The 18,704-nt window shown below is 34.7% G+C and overlaps 3 protein-coding genes across 11 annotated transcripts; all 3 read left to right on the forward strand.

Annotated features, from left to right (window-relative positions):
* The first annotated feature begins 589 nt into the window (after positions 1 to 589).
* LOC133671574 (uncharacterized) lies at positions 590 to 5,545 on the forward strand. Of its 2 annotated transcripts, none has more exons than XM_062092355.1 (4): positions 590 to 678; positions 1,055 to 1,795; positions 3,118 to 4,709; positions 4,996 to 5,545. In XM_062092355.1, exons 2-4 carry the CDS (start codon positions 1,111 to 1,113, stop codon positions 5,053 to 5,055), a joined length of 2,337 nt encoding a protein of 778 aa, XP_061948339.1. In that variant the 5' UTR covers positions 590 to 678; positions 1,055 to 1,110; the 3' UTR covers positions 5,056 to 5,545. The 2 variants fall into 2 exon arrangements, with proteins under 2 accessions (XP_061948339.1, XP_061948340.1); XM_062092356.1 differs by lacking the exon at positions 590 to 678 and adding an exon at positions 690 to 946.
* Positions 5,546 to 9,640: 4,095 nt separating this feature from the next.
* On the forward strand, positions 9,641 to 15,234 carry LOC133670673 (high mobility group B protein 15-like). Of its 8 annotated transcripts, none has more exons than XM_062091240.1 (7): positions 9,641 to 9,659; positions 11,087 to 11,298; positions 12,113 to 12,191; positions 13,051 to 13,213; positions 13,293 to 13,412; positions 13,980 to 14,380; positions 14,475 to 15,234. In XM_062091240.1, exons 2-7 carry the CDS (start codon positions 11,117 to 11,119, stop codon positions 14,931 to 14,933), a joined length of 1,404 nt encoding a protein of 467 aa, XP_061947224.1. In that variant the 5' UTR covers positions 9,641 to 9,659; positions 11,087 to 11,116; the 3' UTR covers positions 14,934 to 15,234. The 8 variants fall into 8 exon arrangements, with proteins under 8 accessions (XP_061947224.1, XP_061947220.1, XP_061947223.1 ...); XM_062091236.1 differs by lacking the exon at positions 9,641 to 9,659 and adding an exon at positions 9,719 to 9,861; XM_062091239.1 differs by lacking the exon at positions 9,641 to 9,659 and adding an exon at positions 10,167 to 10,186.
* Positions 15,235 to 17,563: 2,329 nt separating this feature from the next.
* Positions 17,564 to 18,318, forward strand: LOC133671517 (uncharacterized). The gene is made up of 2 exons (XM_062092285.1): positions 17,564 to 17,908; positions 18,091 to 18,318. Exons 1-2 carry the CDS (start codon positions 17,564 to 17,566, stop codon positions 18,316 to 18,318), a joined length of 573 nt encoding a protein of 190 aa, XP_061948269.1.
* The last annotated feature ends 386 nt before the right edge of the window (positions 18,319 to 18,704 follow it).

An 18,704-nucleotide genomic window follows, 5' to 3' on the forward strand; every position in this document is an offset into this window, starting at 1 on the left:
GCGCGTGGCTTTGAGGGATCTAGAGCTCCTTCACTACAATAAAAGTCCTGACTTGGTGGAACCCACGGCGTCGTATCTGCCTCGGAAATGTAACGGAAACTTGTAGCTTGTATGGGATAATTATTATCAGTCCCTCAATTATTAAAATAATTTCATTTCGGCTCTTGCATTACACATTTTTACACTTCATCATGAAATCATCATTGACCTGACAATTAAGTTTCTTCATGTATTTCATAAGAGCATAAATAAATAGTTTTTATTTTTATAATATAAGACATAGTTTTAGCCATGATTTTGAAAAAAAATAAAATTAACTATTGTCCTTATCGTAGATAATATAACACAATTGTACATCAATTAGATCTCTTACTTAAAATATATGGGATGGATTTAGGAAAATGATTTTTTTTTTTCCGAATGGAGCACAATTAGAGAAATTGATTTTACAATTAGTGATAGTGGAAAGGTGAAATTGTAAGGACTAATCATGTAGGTACTAATTTGAAAATTGTATGAAAGTTATGGGATGGATTTAGTAGTTACACCCAGCAATCTAAGACTATCAAATCAAACTTGGCAGCTCAAACCGAAGTCACTCACATAACCGACGAAATTTAGCATTTTGGTCGATTAGACAGAACGATTCATCGTTGACTCAGACTCAGTTTCATCTCGGTGAGCCAGTACTGTACTCGTAAACATAAAAGTAACCATGTTTCAATCTTCCACGGTTCCTTTTCTTTCATTCATTAATTTGTTTGGTTGCTGAGAAACTGAATTGAAAAAATCAATGAAATGAATTGAAACAAGTGTTTTTGGGGTTTAAATTTTTGTTTCCCTTCTGGGTTTTGAGTAAACAGCGTAACGGCAAGCAAAAACACTCTGATTGCTGCATATTGGTTGTTTTAAATGTGGATTTTCTTCGTTTTCTTGCATTTTGTTGGTGATTAAACCGACCCCGTTTCATATTTCCTTCTTTTTTTTGCCTTGTATTTAATGACAATTGTTGTATTTGGCATGAAGTTCTGATTTTTCTTTTCTTGTTGTTCAGTTTAAAACAGGGAGTTACTATATTGGTTTGCCGAGTTTGTTGTCGGGGAATGAAAAATGCCTTGTCAAGAGATAAAGTCATGGGCTTTTGATGAACTAGTTGGTGCATATCTTGATCTTGCTATTGCATATTCTCTGTTATGTGCATCAACTTTTGCTTTTTTTGCTGAGAAATTTCTGGGTTTATTTGGATTGTGTTTGCCATGCCCCTGCAATGGACTTTTTGGTGACCACAATAGAAATAAGTGCTGGCGAAGAGTGTTAGCTGATAGACCATCAGAGAATATATCTTCTGTTCAGTTCTCTGTTAAGAGTAGGTTCCCTTTTGATTCTATGTGGGACAAACACTTGAATTTTGAGTCGAGTGTTGGGACGATGAACGAAGTAAATTGTGGAAGTGACAATGCTGGATTAGAAGGCGAAGCCTGGTGTGGCTCACTTAGGGAGAGGAAGAGTGGAAAGGGAGTTGAGAGATCTGTAGTCAATGTGAGGGATGTGAAAGAAGGGAAGTTTGATGTTAAAGAGAGGGGGTTTTCAATCCAGAAGGGGAGATATCTTAGGAGACGCAGAAAAGTGGCTGCTGATAAAGGGCTGTTTTCTTCTGTTTCGTCATATGATCATTCACAGTCAAATTCTCGAACTCATCCTCAATCTCCAGCCAGTGTCAATAAATTGATGAATAAGCATCATGAAGGTGACATGGTTCCTGCTAGTTCTGGTGCTGATGCTCTGCATTTTGAGGGTAAAGAAAATATTTTCAAATGCTATATTTATTTAGTTCTAGTTTGATTCTAGCATGTTTCTTGTGTTTTACTTTTAACCAATTTTACAGTATGAAAGGTATATGCAATTCATTTGTTTTGTTCTGTGAGTTACAGTCAAAATTAAGAGAGTTGAGAAGCCATGTAACATTATAATTTTTGTTTTTGGTTAGTGACAAGTTCTCTTCACATTAATAGAACTTAAGCCCCCTTTTATGTTTAGGAAAACAACAATTTTTTTCACTTTTAAATGTTTGGTAACTTGTTCACGACAAAACACTTTCTTGTCATGGGAAAAATTAGCTTCAAAGAAAGGAAAGCCTTTTATTTTATTGGAAAACACTTTCCAAAACTTTTTTAAAACATAACTAAATATTTTCATATTTTATTATTATTATTATTTATTTTATTTGAAATAATTTATGAAATTTGAATTATTTTTTTAAATTTCACCTTCTTTCAACTTTTATATCTTTCAGATTCAATTCTCATTTATGTCAATGCTCCTTGTTTTATTTGAAATAAATGAAGTTGGAATTTTTATTCAATCTCGTCCTGTAATTTTTTTATTTGTCAGATTTGATTCATATTCTTTCGATTTCTATTTGTTTGATTTAAAATAATTTTTGAAATTGATTTTTTATATATATAATATTCTCCTTCAACTTTTTCATCTATCATATTTGGTTTTTATTCTTTTAATAAACTTGAAAATAAAATAAAATATTAATAAGTTATTTTTCAGTTTATTTTTCACGACATAGCTAAATAATGAAACTGTTTCTCAGCTAATTTTCCGTAACATTATTATCAAAACATCGGAAAATAATACACTTTCTACAGAAACTACTTAAAAAAAAAAACTATTTTCTAACGAATAAACAGGCCTTAACTGAAAATTGGTAATTTTACTCATTCAAATATTACTAGGAAGATCCATGTGGTAGAATTGAACCTTAAGTTCATTCAGATCCTTGAGGAATTTTAAAGCAAGAAAAGAGTTGACCACGTAATAAGTATGGTATGTCAAGGAATAGTGGCTGAATCTCTTTGTGGTGAATGGCCCTTGTATTCCCACCCGCATATCAGGGGAGGAAGGTCCATATAAACCTTTTTGTTTTTAGGAGATAGCATTTAAGATTTTTTTTTTTTTTTTGAGAGTTATGTGGAACAAACCTTCTATGCTTTTAAGATGTGTTTTGAACATGATCAAGAATGCACTAACATGCTTTGAGTATTCACATGCTAACCATTTCTGCACATTCTTGCTCTGCTTCTAATGTGAATGGTTTTGTGGTTTCAGATAGCAAGGAGTCTTCAGTGGATACTGGATTTGTGGGAACAGTCTTTAATGATTTTGAATCAAATGAACCTCTTGGTGAAAATAAGCCCATGGAAAAGGCTGCACTGCTTGGTGATGATTTGAAATGCAAAGCACAAGGAGAGCCTTGCTTTGATGGTGAAGAAAAACATGGTATTAGAGTCTTGGAACATGCATCAGAAGAAGAACACGCTGCTTGTTCAGCTTTGTACCTGGAGCTCGAGAAAGAGAGAAGTGCTGCTGCTACTGCAGCAGACGAGGCCATGGCTATGATTCTGCGTCTCCAAGAAGACAAGGCATTGATAGAAATGGAAGCTAGGCAATACCATAGGATGATTGAGGAAAAGTCTGCTTATGATCTTGAAGAAATGAACATTCTCAAAGAGATCCTCCTAAGGAGAGAGAGGGAGAAGCATTTCTTGGAGAAGGAAGTTGAAACATACAGGCAAGTGATTTTTGGGAATGAGGAGTGGGAATCTGATGTGCAAGACATAGGAACCACGCATGAACAAATGGCTTCTTCGCAATATTCACGTGAGGATCCATTTCTGGTGCTGCAGAGGATTAGTGAATCCATTGACGAGAAAGAGAAGGGAGAAGAGTCAAACAAATTTTTAAGATCCAAGGTTCAATCCATTGAATCACAAAGTTGTGCTCTTGCTTTTGGGAAAGAATTACCAATTCCAGAGTTGGATGAAGTTGAATCTTTGAAAGGAGGGTGCATTCATAGGCACCCAGGCATTGACAAACTTCACCAACATTTATCAACGGACAATGATGGGACTCAAGAGGAATTTGAAGAGAAAGAACTGCTATCACCTGACAATAGTCTATTTGATCAACTAAGAAAGCCACAAATTATGGAGTCATGCTCACAATTTGACTTGTCAACTCGGGTTTGTAATTTGAATGAGAAAACCATTTCTACATCCGTGGAAGCACAGCAGCAAAGTGATTGCATTAATGCAGGTCACGGGTTGGCGTCAAAGACAACAGAGACTTGTGACCAAACTAAGATTATTTTCCCGTATAATTGTGATGATTCAGAGAAGCATGCAAGAGATTCATCTGATGCAGAATTTGATTTGGGTTCCCTTGTTCATGATGTTCATGTCATTGATGATAAAACCAATTTGTCTTGTGGAATTAATGAAAATGGAAGTGAAAAGTTGTCCGTGAGTGCTGCGTCAGACATCCCAAGAACTTGTGGCAGTCCAAGGATAAGTTGGGCTGAGCAAGATGTCCGCAAAAGCTGTTCTGATATGACTAATGGATTGCCGCCATTGGGTAGCTCAAAAGGCAAACTCTTGACTTCTGATTTGAGAAGAAATTCCATGTCTGCAGTTGATTATGAAAGATTTAAAATTGACAGTGAAGTTGGGTGGCTGAGAGAGAGGCTACGAATCATTCGAGTGGGAAGAGAACAGCTCAATATCTCTATGGAGAACAGGGAAAAGAAAAAGGTCCAGTTGCAACTTTTGGAGAATACAGTGAGTCAGCTTCGAGAGATTCAGCAATCAACAGAGCATGGAAAGGCTGTTCGTCAGGCTTCACTGCCCCCTCTTTCGTATAAGGTAATGATTCTTCTCTTATTTAAATTTGGTCTGCGTGACTAAGTCTACGAATCATTTTGTGCTTGAGTAACATGCATCGTCATCTAATTTTGATAAATACATGCATGATTGTGTGAATGACGAACCTTTATGATCTGGTTACTATCAAATTAAGCTGGGTTCCAAATCACTACTGTTCCCATTGCTTCCACCATCTCCGCTTTTTTCTCATGGCTGATGCTGATCTTTGTACTGCAACTTATTTCTGCAACAGTTTCTGCTTATCACTAAAGCCTTTTGTTTTCAGGTCATGTCGAAGAAAAGGCAGTGGCGAAGTGCTTCTTTGGGAGTGCATAGGAGCACTTAAAATGACTTTTCATGGTCTGACGATTCATGCTGATCATGGATTTTTCAGATAGTGCTTCTTCAATTTTGATCAATGGATAAATTCTGCAGATATCGCTACTGGTCACTATCTTGCTAGGAGCTGCTAGCCAAACGAGACACCAATGACAAAGCCTCAGAAGCCAAACTAATTGGGTTTGGCTCCATGGATCCATTCTGCTCAATCATAAACCAAATCCGCCTTCGTATCAATATATTTTACATCCTTCTGTACTGCTTCCATCCTCATTATCTTAGAAACCCAGTTTAGGGAAGCTATCTAGCCTTCCAGTACCACTTTCTTCTTGAATCTTGAGGTTGAACTTTGCACGTAGCAATTACGTAGCAAGTACCACTTGGAACGGAAATCTCTGCAACACTTAGTTTTTTTTATAGATTAATTTTGAGCTCAATCTTTTGAGTAAATATTATTATGGTTTGTAATAAATAAATAAAAAAGAGGGAACTTTGCAGCTTGTGGCTTTTGACAGGGGCAACCATTGATTATTGCTTGCAAATCAAACACTTATCAGTTGTGATGTAAATTGACCAATCTAAAACAACGGTTTTGCCTTTGAAATATGTTGCAATTTTTTGGTGGTTGTTTACAATGAAATTATATTAAAATAATTTATTTTAGACTGTTTTTTATTTATAATATTATAATATTAAAATCATTAGAAATTATTAAAAAACATTAATTTGATGTTTTTTTAAGCTAAATAAAATTAAAATATTGTAGATGATAGAATAATATTCCATCAGCATTTAAGAAGAAATCCCACTAGTATTTGAATTGCCGATAGAACTTCTAACGGAAAACTATTATCGATTAGTTGTTCATCAGGAATTGTCATTTCATCAACATTTCTATTAGCAACAGAAGTTGTAGACAAAAAAGTTAATGGATTATTCGGACCAAAAAAATCAGATTTTTCTGCTTATTTTTTTGTCGACAAGTTCATCAAGAATTAATTTTCGAGGGAATTTTTAGTCACTATTTTCATTAAAAATTCTCAAACCGTAACTTTTCAATGAAATAGATGTGAAATTATCAATTAAAATGCCGATGGAATAGAGCTATCATTTGATGATTATGTTGATGTTTTCATCAATTTTTTTTGGCTAGTTGTTATAATTTTTTAACCAACCTAAACATACAATAATAACAACACGAAGAATCATCAAACCAATAATTGTTCATATTAAACCTATAACATTGTCCAAAATAATAATAAAAAACTTCATGGAAATATTGAAACAATGAACGCATCTTCAAAAAACATAAAACATTGTCCAAAATATATAATTATAATGTATCATAAAACACCCATAAATATTTTACACAATTTCAATTTTATTATACAATGAAACATAATATTTATATCAATTCATTATTTTTTAATTAGAATCTTCCTCTTCATGGTAATCATGCAACTTGACTTAAAGTTCAATTTAATCTAAAAAGAAGATATATATACATAGAAAGTTTGAAATACATGGACATCAAACATTAATTAAGCATTTTAACAATGTAAATAATGAAGTAAAAGTGATGCCCTTATCAACTAGGGCTTGTTCTAAAATGATAAATCTTATTTGCACTTTAACAAAACCACCCTTGAAGTTTTAACTTCTCACAAAAAGAAGTTTATATACATATATATATATATATATATATATATATATATATATATATATGGGATAGAGTTTTCTAGATAATTTTGAATTTTACCAAAACATCCAAGAATTTTTTGAGATCAATTTTCCATTCATCTACAATTTGTTTAAAATATATTAATATTTCATATTAAAGAACTTACATCGAAATCAAATTTTAATAAAATTTTAACCTCCAAAATAAGTAGGCTTTACTATTAATTTAGTTTTAAATATATTTATTAACCATATTCTTAAACAATTTTTCCAACAATCCACTAGTATCTCAACCTTATAGAGAGAATGCTAGTTCTTACAGCTTCCTTCCATGCCATGAGAAATATAATATAGAAAACAATGTCACCATGAATTGGTTAATGTGATCAATATTGGAATTGGTGGAACCTTTGTTTTTTTTATCAAGTGATTTAATTCATAACTCCATTAATCTAATTTCATTTAATATAAATCTGATCAAGTTTATACTAATAAAATTAAAAAACAAATAACCCTGATGAGTAACTCAACTAGTCAAGCTTTGGGTTTACTTTCCAATAATCATGAGTTCGAGTCCTCTTAGAGCTACTGAAGATTTACATGGTTGTTAACTTTAGAGCCCATAAAATTAATCCAAGTATGCGCAAGCTGGCCCAAACATATACGTTGATAAAAAAAAATCATTTTCAATAAAAATAATAATACATAAAGTCATCATTCAAATTCAAAGACTAGAATCTTTTTTTTAGTGAGATCCTGAGCCAAATAATAGGGGTGATCATTTTCGATTCGGTTCGGTTTTTATAAAAAAACCAAACCGAAATTATTAAAAAAAACAAACCGAATCGAAACCAGGATTTTGGGTTCGGTTTCGTTTTTTAGAACAAAAACCAAACCAAAATCGGGGTTTCGGTTCGGTTTGGTTTTTAGAACAAAAACCGGTTCAAACCGATTTGGCTCAGTTTTTTCGGTTTGGCTCGGTTTTTTCTGATTTGGCTCGGTTTTTTTTAGTTTGGATTCGGTTTGGTTTTTTTGATTTCAGGCTCATAAAATCGAAATCGAACCGAACTGGTTGGTTTTTTCAAAATTCTAATCTATATTAATTTTGTTTACTTTGAAATTGAAAAGAATTAATTAGACAAAGAGCTCTTTATTAAATAAAAAATACAAATTAAAATACAATAACAAAGAAGAAAGCAACATGCTAAAATTATTTGATACGGTGGTAAATGTTGTTTTTTAGAGTGTTTTTTATTTAAAAATATATTAAAATAATATTTTTTTAATATTAGTACATTACAAAAAATTTAAAATTTAAAAATAAAAAAATTTAAAATTTAAAATTTAAAAATAATAATTTTATAAAAATTCAAAAACCAGAAAATTCCAAACAGTATCGAAATGGCTAAGTAAAAGGAGGAGGAGCAGTGAAGCCCTTGCTTATTATTGACTGCGCCTATCTTCGCCCAAAATTATTGTCATAATGGTTTGTTTGTCAACTTAATAACATATTCGTCCCGTAACATAGATATCATTCAATATATTACTATGTCAATATTTTAAAAGCTTATCATTAATATATATTATATTTTAAATTCATAATTAATTTTTTATTATAAAAAACACGTTAATAATATTTACATATTACCTATTACATTAAAAAAATTAATCATACCCGCAACACAATACAATGATCTAATACAACAACCTAGAAACACCTTCCTAAACCCTCACAACAATTTTTTTTTTTTGATTCGAGAAACCCTATTTTTGGAAAACGCATTTTATAGGTCCAGGTGAGTGATTTAAACCCCGGCTATCCTAGATTCTTACAAGAGATGCACGCCCTGACTCGAACTCGAGACCTGCTGTGCAGATCTCAAGCCCTTTACCACCACGCTACACCCCTTGAGTACCCTCACAACAATTTACATGATCTAGGGACATAACTTGAGGAGCATCGGTGCAATTACTACCATAACTAGAACCCTAAGAAGCCAACCTAACACCTTGCTACCATGACAAGAACAAGGCCTCTCTCTTACAGATACATCTGTTGATGTCTCCCTCCATAACCAATCACTTTCCTCTCTCTTACAAGAGCATTTGCTGGGCGAGGTTGTCGGGGACGACAATAAGGTTAGGAATTAAATATACTTAAATAAGGAGATTAATGACTTGTTCTAAAGTGATTATGCCTTCAATTACTATTGTCTCGCCACCCATTTCTCATCCCCTTCATGTTTTTTGCTGGCCCTTATCCCTTTGTGCTTTTGGATCTTTTATTTATTTTTTATTTTATTTTATTTTCTTGCCGTTTCAAAAGGGAAGTCAATAGGGCACGTTTTATTTTTGTCATCTCCTCCAATAAATAATTCAAGTTAAATCCTTCTAAAAAAACAAAACTATTTTCACCTCGCCTCCATTACCATACCACCACCATGGGACCATTTTAGAGCTGCGGGGTAACTTTTTTTTTATTAAAATTTAATATTTTTTAGTATTTATTTATTATAGTGAATTTAAAAAGATAAAAAATATTATTTTAATAAATTTATAAAAAAAAACACTTTAAACGCATCCAAACCACACTAGGAATGATAAACATAAGTTATGGGGCAACTTATTTTTCATTAAAATTTGATAATTTTTAGTATTTATTGATCGTAATGAATTTAAAAAGATAAAAGATATTATTTTGATAAATTTATAAATAAAAACAACACTTTGAACACATCCAAACCGTGCTAGAAATGATAAAGATGTTTAATTTTCACTTGATCTCTAACTATATTGCCATAATTATTGAAACCCATTTTTAGCTCCTTTGATTTGGTCACCCACCGTATACCATTTTTTTATGACATGAAAACCGCACCAGCACCCTTGATTTTACACACATGAAGGCTGGAAACCGTATAGGTATATGAGGTGGGTTTTTCATCTTCATCCATGCTTATCCCTATACAAGAATAATGAAGATAGAGAGAGAGAGAGAGAGAGAGAGAGATAAACATAGTTTATACAATGATAATCTCTCTTTTATCTTTGTTAATTAAATAGGGTTTAGTGTTAAAGGGCCTCCTCCTATTTTGTTATTTCATTTTGCATCTCTCTCTCTCTCTCACTGTAGGTAAGTCTTTTTCTTTTTTATTATTTTATTTCCTTAAAATCTCCTGTGCTTATACAATATTAAAAATCTCTGCTATCTGCATCTGGGTTTCTATTCTTTTACTATATCAAACACAGTAGCCTAAGAACCATGAAAAGTAATTAAAGACATTGTTAATTCACATTAAATTAAGAGCCAAAACAAATAAAAAAACCCATCATTGTATTATTTCTATTTTATTTGTTTTATATAAGCGTATTTTTGTCCTCCATTAAAGAAGAAATCAAGTGAGTTTTGGTCCTTGAATCTTGATTTTGAAATTCAAAGATGGGTCTTTTAAGCAAAGGTGGGATTTGTTCCTTCTTGGGCTTGCTTTCTTTGATTGATAGACAACTACCCCACAGAACCCCACCTTGGCTCTGTAACACTGTGCCAGATAACTGCAACAGATAACAAAAAGAAACTAGAGGATAGCATTACATGTACTAACATAATAAGATATGCATATATATATATTCATGTACATTCATTTATGCAAGCGACCAGACCAGCATATCTTTAGAATGTCAGGCAAGGAAATAGCTGCTGCTTGGGTAGCATTATAGGCCTGTACATCTGAGAAAAAGCTAAGACTTTTTGGTATCTGCGTGTATTTATTATTGCTAGAGCCCATAGGGGTGTCACCTTTTTGGTCTCTGTGTAAGCGTTTTGAAAAGTCTGAAATCTGAGCTTTGAGCTTTGATGATCTTTTTGTTACATCCATCATGGCCTTGACAGCTATCATAATGTACCTGTCACTTGCCTTGGGCTTTGTATTGCATCAACTGAGGTTGTTGTTCATGGACATCAAATTAAGTTTCTTATGATTCATTACTGTAGACTGTAGTATTGTTTTTTAAATTCTATTCTCAACTGCTATCTGCATGTTGATTTTAATGTTTAATAAATTCTGCTCTATTTTTTCCTTAAAAGGGTTTTCCAGCATCTCTTGAAACCATGGCCTTTCTTTAAAGTTTAACCTTTTGGATTTTGCACGGGATAAAGCTGTGCTTTTTGGCAATATCCTTGATGAGTTCCTTTTTATTCCTTCTTCTGCATGCTTTTACTTTCACCTGCAAGTTCTGTTTGTTTGTTGATCTCTTTGAACTCTTTCTTCTTTGTGCAGTCACTTTTCATAGTTAGATTTTTTACTTGAACTTGTCTCTTGTGAGGTGTGTGAATAGGACAATTTCTAATGGTTTTATAGGGAAGGACAAACTGATGTGGGGTTACTGAAATGGAGTTGGCGATGGCATCGACTTCTTGTGCCAAGCAGAGTCCGACGCTTATGAAAGAACCAGTTATGAACTATGTTCAATATCCAGCACCTGGGGCCACATATGAGGATGTTATAGTTAGTCCTAAACTCTTTATGGAAACTTTGGAGAAGTTCCATGCTGCCATGGGAACCAAGTTCATGTAAGCTTCTTAGCATTGGTGTTTAGCATTATTTCAACTTATGGATTTTGCGTTTTGATGGTCTACCGTATGTAATTTTGGACGCCGTGTTTATGCTGCAGGATCAAATGTATGCGCTAGTACTCTTATCATCATTTCTTTTTCTCTGCTCTTTGTGTTCATGTTAGACGGTCCTGTTCCTATAATTTTATCAACAATAGTTTTCAAATAATGATATCAATGCTACCTGCAAATGTTGTGCCAACTTCTCCATATTTGGCAGTAGTTTACGAGCTCTATCGCAAGTCACTTTTGTTAGCAACTGTACTCATAAATTCGTTTAATCTACACAGGTCAATCATTAGAATTTTTTTTTCCATTATTGATTGTTAGTTGTAGATAATCTTAATATAGTGTTTGTTAAAAGTTAGTTGGAAGGTCAAGGGAGAGGAGCTAATTGCACATTTAATTTCTAATGATCAGAAAAATGTTGGTAAAAGCTTTTCATTTTTGGTAGATTTTGGATATTTTCAAAGTTGCAAAGCAAAGGTAAACACAAAAGGTGTCCTGAATCTAGCCCAATGTTTTTAAACTGACTGCAAATAGTCGAAGCATGTACTCCTCTCCTCTCTTAATTAACCCAGTAAGGAAAGTTTTTAAAAATGATTGTGTTTTCAACCCGAGAGTTAATAAAGTTTCAAACTGTTGTTGCTTTAAATTAGAGTTTCCTGGTGAGAACTGATTTATTATAGTAGTGCAGGGGAACACAAATTATAGCTTCTTAGACATGGATCTGTCCTTTCATTGCATTCCTAAATTTGAATTTCGATTGCAGGATCCCTATAATAGGGGGTAAGGAACTGAACTTGCATCGGCTTTTTGTGGAGGTAACATCTCGAGGTGGCATCGAGAAGGTAGCATTAAACTGCTTTTAGTTGTGTGGTTCTTTTTTCTTGAATAGTTTTGTTCATAAATTGTGTAAATGGACGAGTTTGGGTTAAATTCTGGCATGCACTTGGTCATGCTTCCTGAATTGATGCATGGAAAGTTTCCTGAAAGACTATTTAACTGTCATGAAACTAAAATGCCTATTGCAGACATCATATAAAATCTTGCGGATAATTTTTATAAAGCTTTGATGTGGATCATCTGCAATCTATATTCCTTAAGTTTCCAAACAACTAAAAGCTTATCTGTGCATGTATGTTTCTAAAAGATATCATTGCTTCATCTTCCTTTGGATACTTAAAACTGGCTCCTGTTTCTCAAAAAAGATTATTGCAGCTGCAATGTCAAAATGATATGTTTCCTGCACGCTGTGCTCGCATAATGTTTTTCAAATAATGCCTTTAATTACCTGATTTTGCACAAGCCATTAGCTGGTAATATTGAATAATGAAGATGTTATATACTTGCCCATTTTAGCTGGATCTACTCTTGGTTCTCCAGTGACTTTGACTACTGACTTTCTGCAAGATACAGCCATTGATAAGGTGTAACTGGTGATACATGGTTAGAGGGCTTATTCAACTCCCTCCACTGAACCGAACTGAAACCCTGATTGTTGCAATGCGATTTGTGGCTGTTTCAAAACTTATGTCCAAAATGTTACTTTATGTCAAAGTGGAATCTAATTGCTTGTAGGAAGAAGGAAGTCTGGATTAAATTTACTTGAGATTGAATAATGATCTCTAATGAAGAAAGAGTAAATTGTTTCTAAAACATCAGCTATGCAGTCGTGCAGTTACATTGATTTGCATTATGGATTTGCAGATTATTAGAGAGAGAAGATGGAAAGAAGTGACTGGTGTTTTCAACTTTCCATCTACTGCCACAAATGCATCTTTTGTGCTGCGCAAGTACTATGGTTCCTTGCTTCAACATTATGAACAACTTTACTACTTCAAAGCGCGGAGTTGGAGCCCTGCCTCTCCTGGTCAGTGCACTGAAGAAACCCCCTGTTTCAAAACTTGATTTGGGTTGTTTATATTTCAAAACCATACAATTTTTTGCAGTTCCTTTGCAGAGTTCATCGATATCACAATGTCCAGCTCAAGTGACTGTTCAGCCGTCACCAGAATATCAAGCTGCTGCCGTCAAACAACAAACAGCAAATATTCCAGAGCTGTGTAGAGGTCTTTCTTCTGTCTTAAACCTGCTGCTCTGTCATTTTTCTCAAAGCTTTATCTAGGATTGGAATATTTTCTCACTTGTAATTTAATTGCTGATCTGCTGAAAAATTTGTCAATATATTGGATGCTATGTAGAAAAAATTGAATGTTCAATAGGCGTTGAAAATGGATGCTTTCTGAATATGTAGAATGCTTCACTATTATCATGGGTAATACTCTTTTTTTATTATTTCTGGTGGAAAATGATTCTGAAAATTTGGTTGATAAATCTGTTATTTTCTGTAAAAAAACAGAATGAAAAAAAAAAGAAGAAAAGGTTGCAGCAATGCATTAGATCTCTCCAGGTTTAGTTTCTTACAATTCCCTATGATTGTTTCTTTTTCCATGTCTTCTATGCTAATTTAACCAATGGTCCATGGTTTACTATAGATTTTGGTTCAGATGCATTTGCAATCTGATTTTGCCTGCATGTTATTTTCTTTTACATGTACCTATTTCTGAGTGATATTTTCTGAAATGTAGCTGGTTGAATTTTCTAATTAAGTGCGGTTGTCTTTCTTACTGTTGTAGCAATGCCAGGATCATCTGCAAGCACTTCAGTGATAGGGGTAATTGATGGGAAATTCGAGAGTGGGTATCTTGTTTCTGTGATGGTAGGTTCAGAGAAACTCAAAGGTGTTCTTTATCAGGCGCCGCAGAACCAATCATGGCAAGTGCCACAGCCTCGTAGTGTGCCTGCCAACAATAGTGGTAATACACAAGCTGTACCAGGTACACGACGCCGGCGCCGCCGAAAGAAAAGTGAGATAAAAAGAAGGGACCCTGCTCATCCAAAACCTAATAGAAGTGGCTATAATTTCTTCTTTGCTGAGCAGCATGCAAGACTCAAACCACTTTACCCAGGGAAGGATAGAGAGATCAGTAGGATGATTGGTGAGCTATGGAACAAAATAAATGATTCCCAAAAAGCGGTAGGAAATTTTTACATCTTATGTATGATTCCATTTCCTTCGTTCCATTTCTCCTGATTAACCTTTTGAGTTCATTGATTTCTCTGCTGACCAGGTTTATCAGGATAAAGCTCTTAAAGATAAAGAAAGATACAAAATAGAAATGGAGGGTTATCGGGAGAGATTGAGAACGGGGAAAGTTATTAGTGATGCGGTTCCACTGCAGCAGTGGTTACCAGGTAAAGATACTGAGATGGTGGAAGTGAATGTTAGTACTGGAGAAACTGGAGGGGGCTCTCCTCAAAATGATAGTAGTTCTGGTGAAAGTGATTCTGAAGATAAAACTGCAGAGAAAGATTTGGACATGGAAGCATCTCCACTTGAGGGATTGGGTGCTGATTCTGGCGACATGGATGTGGAGACTTCAGCTGAGGTAACACCTTTTAAGCTACTATCTAAGAGAGAAGAAAATGTTAAAGATGAGGGGGTTGAAAAGCCTGGCAACCCAGCCACTGAAAACTCGGAGACTACTGTACAGACTCTGGAAGAAAACATACACGGCGGCAAACATTGACGTTCTCTACCATGAAGTAGGATTTACACTTTGATCATGTAGGTTTACTTCTTTATGGTATAACTACATATGATAATTTTACCTTTTAGTTTTGTTAATTGTCCTAGAACTCGTTCCCTTTTGTTTTTCGAAGCCTGCTTGCTATGGAAGGTAGTGTTAGTCATGATGTAGGGCGGAGCAGGAACTTAATCTAACTTCTGACAGTTTTGTAGTCAGGAGAAATTTTGATGCATTTGTTGAACACTGCGGTTTCATGCAAACCTATGCTCTAATTGCATTTCCTGGATTAATATTTTATGAATGTATGATTCGTACTCTAATTATTCAGTGAAACGTGAGGAGGTGATGTTGAGTGGAAATAGTCTGATAATCTTAAGAAATATGGCTTCTAGTGGATTATGGCTAATCTCTTTCGTTAACTTTCGAAGCGTGTGTGATTTACATGCCTAATAAAAATGGCTCGCATCCCATCTCGACTGTGTTCATAAATGTTGCCGTCAGAGGTTATAGAGCTGATACATTTCCTACTGCACTCCATTCCAGAATCATGCACATCCCTTGACAGCTGTATTTCACTATTGACTGCAAATTTCTGCCTTGTAGCTTTAGCTTCGTTCAAGCTGGGAAGTATGCTTGGTAAGCTCTAGTTCATGTTCAATTTTATCCTACTTAATGCTATAACTCGAATAAATTTGTCGGTGGAAATATCGAGCATTGCTGTCAATTTTATCTAGTGGGCCATCTTTTCCCATCTTGCCTTGAGTCAACTTCAGCGGCATTTGTAGCTCTGTTGCATTAAAGGATTGCATTTCCATCTCTAGGTAGAAGGGGCTGCCATTTTTGTCCAGTGGAACTCTTTTTGAGAATTTGTCCAATGGGAGTTAAAACAGGGAGAAACAAAGTGTGTTCCAGGGTGCTATCTAGGTCGCATCGCTTAAATGCCTGCTGCAAGAATCTGGACTGGAACATGAACAGGGACATGAATAAATCTGCACAGGAAAAAACTATGGCATTAGTTACCATGTAATCTTTTTATACGACAGATGTTCATAAGTTCATCCAAGCCTAGACGTAATCCAAGAGGTTCCATATCTTGATAAGATATTCCTCGTTTTTTTTCTTTTACTTATTATTACAGAAATTTGTATATTTTTTTTATTTGTATATCTTAAATAGATAATTATAAATTTATAAATAATTATTTCTATTTTTAGTTTTAATCTATTTTGAGAAAATATTTTTATAATGTTCTTTTAGAACTGTATTTTTTTATATAATTATTAGATTATATGGCTTAAAATTTAGAAATCCAATAATATAAAAATCTCGAGTGGTCAAATATTTGCTCTTTTATAATTTGTCCTTTGTAGGTTAAAACGGTGCTACTCTACTACCATCTTATCTTTCATATTTAAGTTCATTGGCTGGGAGCCATTAATATCTGCAGGTTGCTGTACTGGAAACCTATAGCAAGTTGTACTAATGATCTTCGACGTCTGATTCAAGATAGCCCTTTTAGGGCAAGACATAAACTTGCTAATCTTGCATAGCAGTACTTTTTCCTTGTTTTGCCCCATGAAATGAAATGTGAACTTCTGTAACTCGGTGCTTTCTGCCACTGAGGACCACGCATCATGGATGTACAATGGAGGAGGCAACTGGGCAGCGTACCTCTTCTGCTTGATGCATCAGCTATGATGTGGTTGATTAAGACTTGATAGAATAACGTACTTTTTTTCTTTTTCAAAAAATAGAGAAGAAACAGTAGACTTTTAGCTTAAAACAGATATTGTGAAGTCGTGACCTATAAAAAGCTTGAAGAACTGCCTATGGGCTATGGTATGTGTTCATTTTGTGTTTAGCCCTGTTTCCTAGTGTTGGCCAACTGTCTATTTGTTCATGTAGATGCTTACTAGTAACATACCGACATGTGATTTATCAAGTCCGCAGGCACTAGCAGCAATTATCTGCTTAGTATTATGAGCGTTTTGTTTCTGCCATCATGTTTAGAAATGTAATACTGTTCTGTTTTTGCTGTTATAATTTGAAAAAAACTATAACGTGTATTGATAAATCAAACACCGCACCGCATGGATAAATATCAAGGGCTGAATGAAACTTGAAAATCACTTTGATTTGTTATAATTTGCGGCAAATTGATAGAAAATGTGGATTTTTGCTGACAGGATGCGACTTTTAAATCTGTACCAGCAAGAAAACCCCAACCTCAAAGATTTGTATCTGCAGCCTGCTCATCAAGGATTAGTGAGAAAATGGGAATTATCGAAGGAGATATATCATTCAAGTTTGAAATAATTTTGGACCTAATCTCAGAATGATTTTCATAGCTGCCCTAAGAAGTCTAAAAGGCACTTTCCTCCAACGTGTCCTCACTGCCACTACACTCAAATGCTATGTTCAAGTAAAAACAAATTAGTCCACCCATGCTATCAAGGTCCTTTAGCCCATAAGCTTTCACTTGCCGAACTTCTCTAGTCCCTGACTCGAAAATCTCCACCGTTTTCCAAGTTATAAAGACTCCATGCATTCGTCTGTCAAAGATCTTCTTATCTTTCATTAGCTCGGTTGTTTTACCTGTCTCGCTCTCTTCCATCACTCTCCTTCTCAAAATGAAGAATTTTTCGTACCTGTCTTTTCCCCCTTCTACTTCGAAAACCAAACTATCACCTCCAGTCCCTGCTATTCGAGGGAAACACAAACCTGTATCAGATAAAGCTGACGGCAGGAAAAATCCTGACTATGCAAAGTGCAGGATTGAAAAGGAGCTAAAACGTGGATTAAAGGACCCTCCCATCAATTGCTCGTATGGACCTGCTGGAGACAACATATTCCAATGGGAAGGAGCCATTATAGGGCCTTCGGATACACCATTCGAAGATGGTGTCTTCTTTCTTTCGATCGACTTTACTGCAGAATACCCTTTTGTCCCTCCCAGGATCAAGTTCAAAACTAAGGTATAGCCTCGTCATTTACTGCTCTATCAATCATGTCCATACGGCCTAATAGTTTTAACCTGCTTTGATTGAGAAGTTCACGTGTTGTGGCCAAAAAGGGCTCGTGGGAAGATTTCCAAAATTCATACTTGAACATTTTAGAGTCGCAGAATGATTTTGATACTCTTTACATGCCATGCCAGGTATTTCATCCAAACATCAGTCAAGATGGCACTATATGTGTGGACATTCTTGGACCCCAATGGACCCCTGCACTGACAATTGAGAATCTGTTGCTCTCCATTTGCTCATTGCTTCCAGACCCAAATCCTGAAGATCCAACAAGTCCTGTTTGCAAACTTTACAGGACTAACAGAGAGGCTTACAACAAGAAAGCAAGAAAATGGACTAAGATGTATGCTATTGGCTGAACTAGTAATCATCTCCTTTAGTTTCGCTCATTTATATTGATAATTTGTGTTGAAATGATGTAAATTCACTATGGTTCATTACGATATATATACTTGACTGGCTCCTTTAGCCATGGTAATTTTATATTATTTTTTATGGATAAAGATGGTATAGATCCTTGTATGTCAACGAGAATATTTTATGTAGATGCCTATATATAATCTGCTGTATTTTCTTTAGGTTTTCTGCTTCGACGTTATGTTATGCTATGCTGAAATTTGATTTTCTGTGATGGAACCTAAGGAAAATCAAGCAAAGAGGCATCCAGGCCACGGTGAAAGGATTTCAGTGAAACAGTCATTTGATCAAATGATTAGCAGGTGGACTTAACTTTGGATGTTCATGT

This window comes from Populus nigra, chromosome 13 (assembly GCF_951802175.1).
Source record: "Populus nigra chromosome 13, ddPopNigr1.1, whole genome shotgun sequence".
Lineage (NCBI taxonomy): Eukaryota > Viridiplantae > Streptophyta > Magnoliopsida > Malpighiales > Salicaceae > Populus > Populus nigra.

What these genes read in the sequence shown, in the direction of transcription:
- LOC133671574 (XM_062092355.1), top strand. Translation starts at nt 1,111, where the DNA reads ATGCCTTGTCAAGAGATAAAGTCATGGGCTTTTGATGAACTAGTTGGT. An exon ending in TGATGCTCTGCATTTTGAGG is followed by an intron (nt 1,796 to 3,117) that starts GTAAAGAAAATA and finishes TTGTGGTTTCAG; the next exon opens with ATAGCAAGGAGTCTTCAGTG. An exon ending in TGCCCCCTCTTTCGTATAAG is followed by an intron (nt 4,710 to 4,995) that starts GTAATGATTCTT and finishes TTTTGTTTTCAG; the next exon opens with GTCATGTCGAAGAAAAGGCA.
- LOC133670673 (XM_062091240.1), top strand. Translation starts at nt 11,117, where the DNA reads ATGGAGTTGGCGATGGCATCGACTTCTTGTGCCAAGCAGAGTCCGACG. An exon ending in CTCGAGGTGGCATCGAGAAG is followed by an intron (nt 12,192 to 13,050) that starts GTAGCATTAAAC and finishes ATGGATTTGCAG; the next exon opens with ATTATTAGAGAGAGAAGATG. An exon ending in TAAATGATTCCCAAAAAGCG is followed by an intron (nt 14,381 to 14,474) that starts GTAGGAAATTTT and finishes TCTGCTGACCAG; the next exon opens with GTTTATCAGGATAAAGCTCT.
- LOC133671517 (XM_062092285.1), top strand. Translation starts at nt 17,564, where the DNA reads ATGAAGAATTTTTCGTACCTGTCTTTTCCCCCTTCTACTTCGAAAACC. An exon ending in GGATCAAGTTCAAAACTAAG is followed by an intron (nt 17,909 to 18,090) that starts GTATAGCCTCGT and finishes ATGCCATGCCAG; the next exon opens with GTATTTCATCCAAACATCAG.